The sequence below is a fragment of the Atta colombica genome, unplaced genomic scaffold, assembly GCF_001594045.1.
Source record: "Atta colombica isolate Treedump-2 unplaced genomic scaffold, Acol1.0 scaffold105, whole genome shotgun sequence".
Taxonomy (NCBI): Eukaryota; Metazoa; Arthropoda; class Insecta; order Hymenoptera; family Formicidae; genus Atta; species Atta colombica.
In genome coordinates this window covers 3,480,228-3,480,456 of record NW_017259190.1, presented here as the reverse complement: position 1 = coordinate 3,480,456, position 229 = coordinate 3,480,228, and the positions used below count along the sequence as shown (strand labels likewise).

Genomic DNA, 229 nt, shown 5'->3' with positions numbered 1-229 from the left:
AAGCTATTTTATTTATTTTATTTTATTTTATTTTATTTTAGATCAGAAGGACTACAGACAATTCAAATGATATTGATTGTCGTCAGTTGAATAAAAAGAAAAAACGAAAAGGAAAGGGAAAGGGCAAGAATGGCAGTAATAGTGGTATGGGTGATGATGATGACGAAATGGATGGAATCAATGGATTATCTCCAGAGAAACAACTCACTTGTTCTCTCATATTGCAAGA

General features: G+C 31.4%; 1 protein-coding gene across 1 annotated transcript in view; it reads left to right on the top strand.

Moving 5' to 3' along the window:
* The window catches only part of LOC108688538 (UPF0547 protein C16orf87-like), a 2,071-nt gene that overhangs the window by 1,205 nt on the left and 637 nt on the right, over positions 1-229 (top strand). The window contains exon 3 of the mRNA XM_018194842.1: positions 42-223. Within this exon, the coding sequence (XP_018050331.1) occupies positions 42-223 (182 nt within the window). The remainder of the gene's footprint in view (positions 1-41; positions 224-229) is intronic.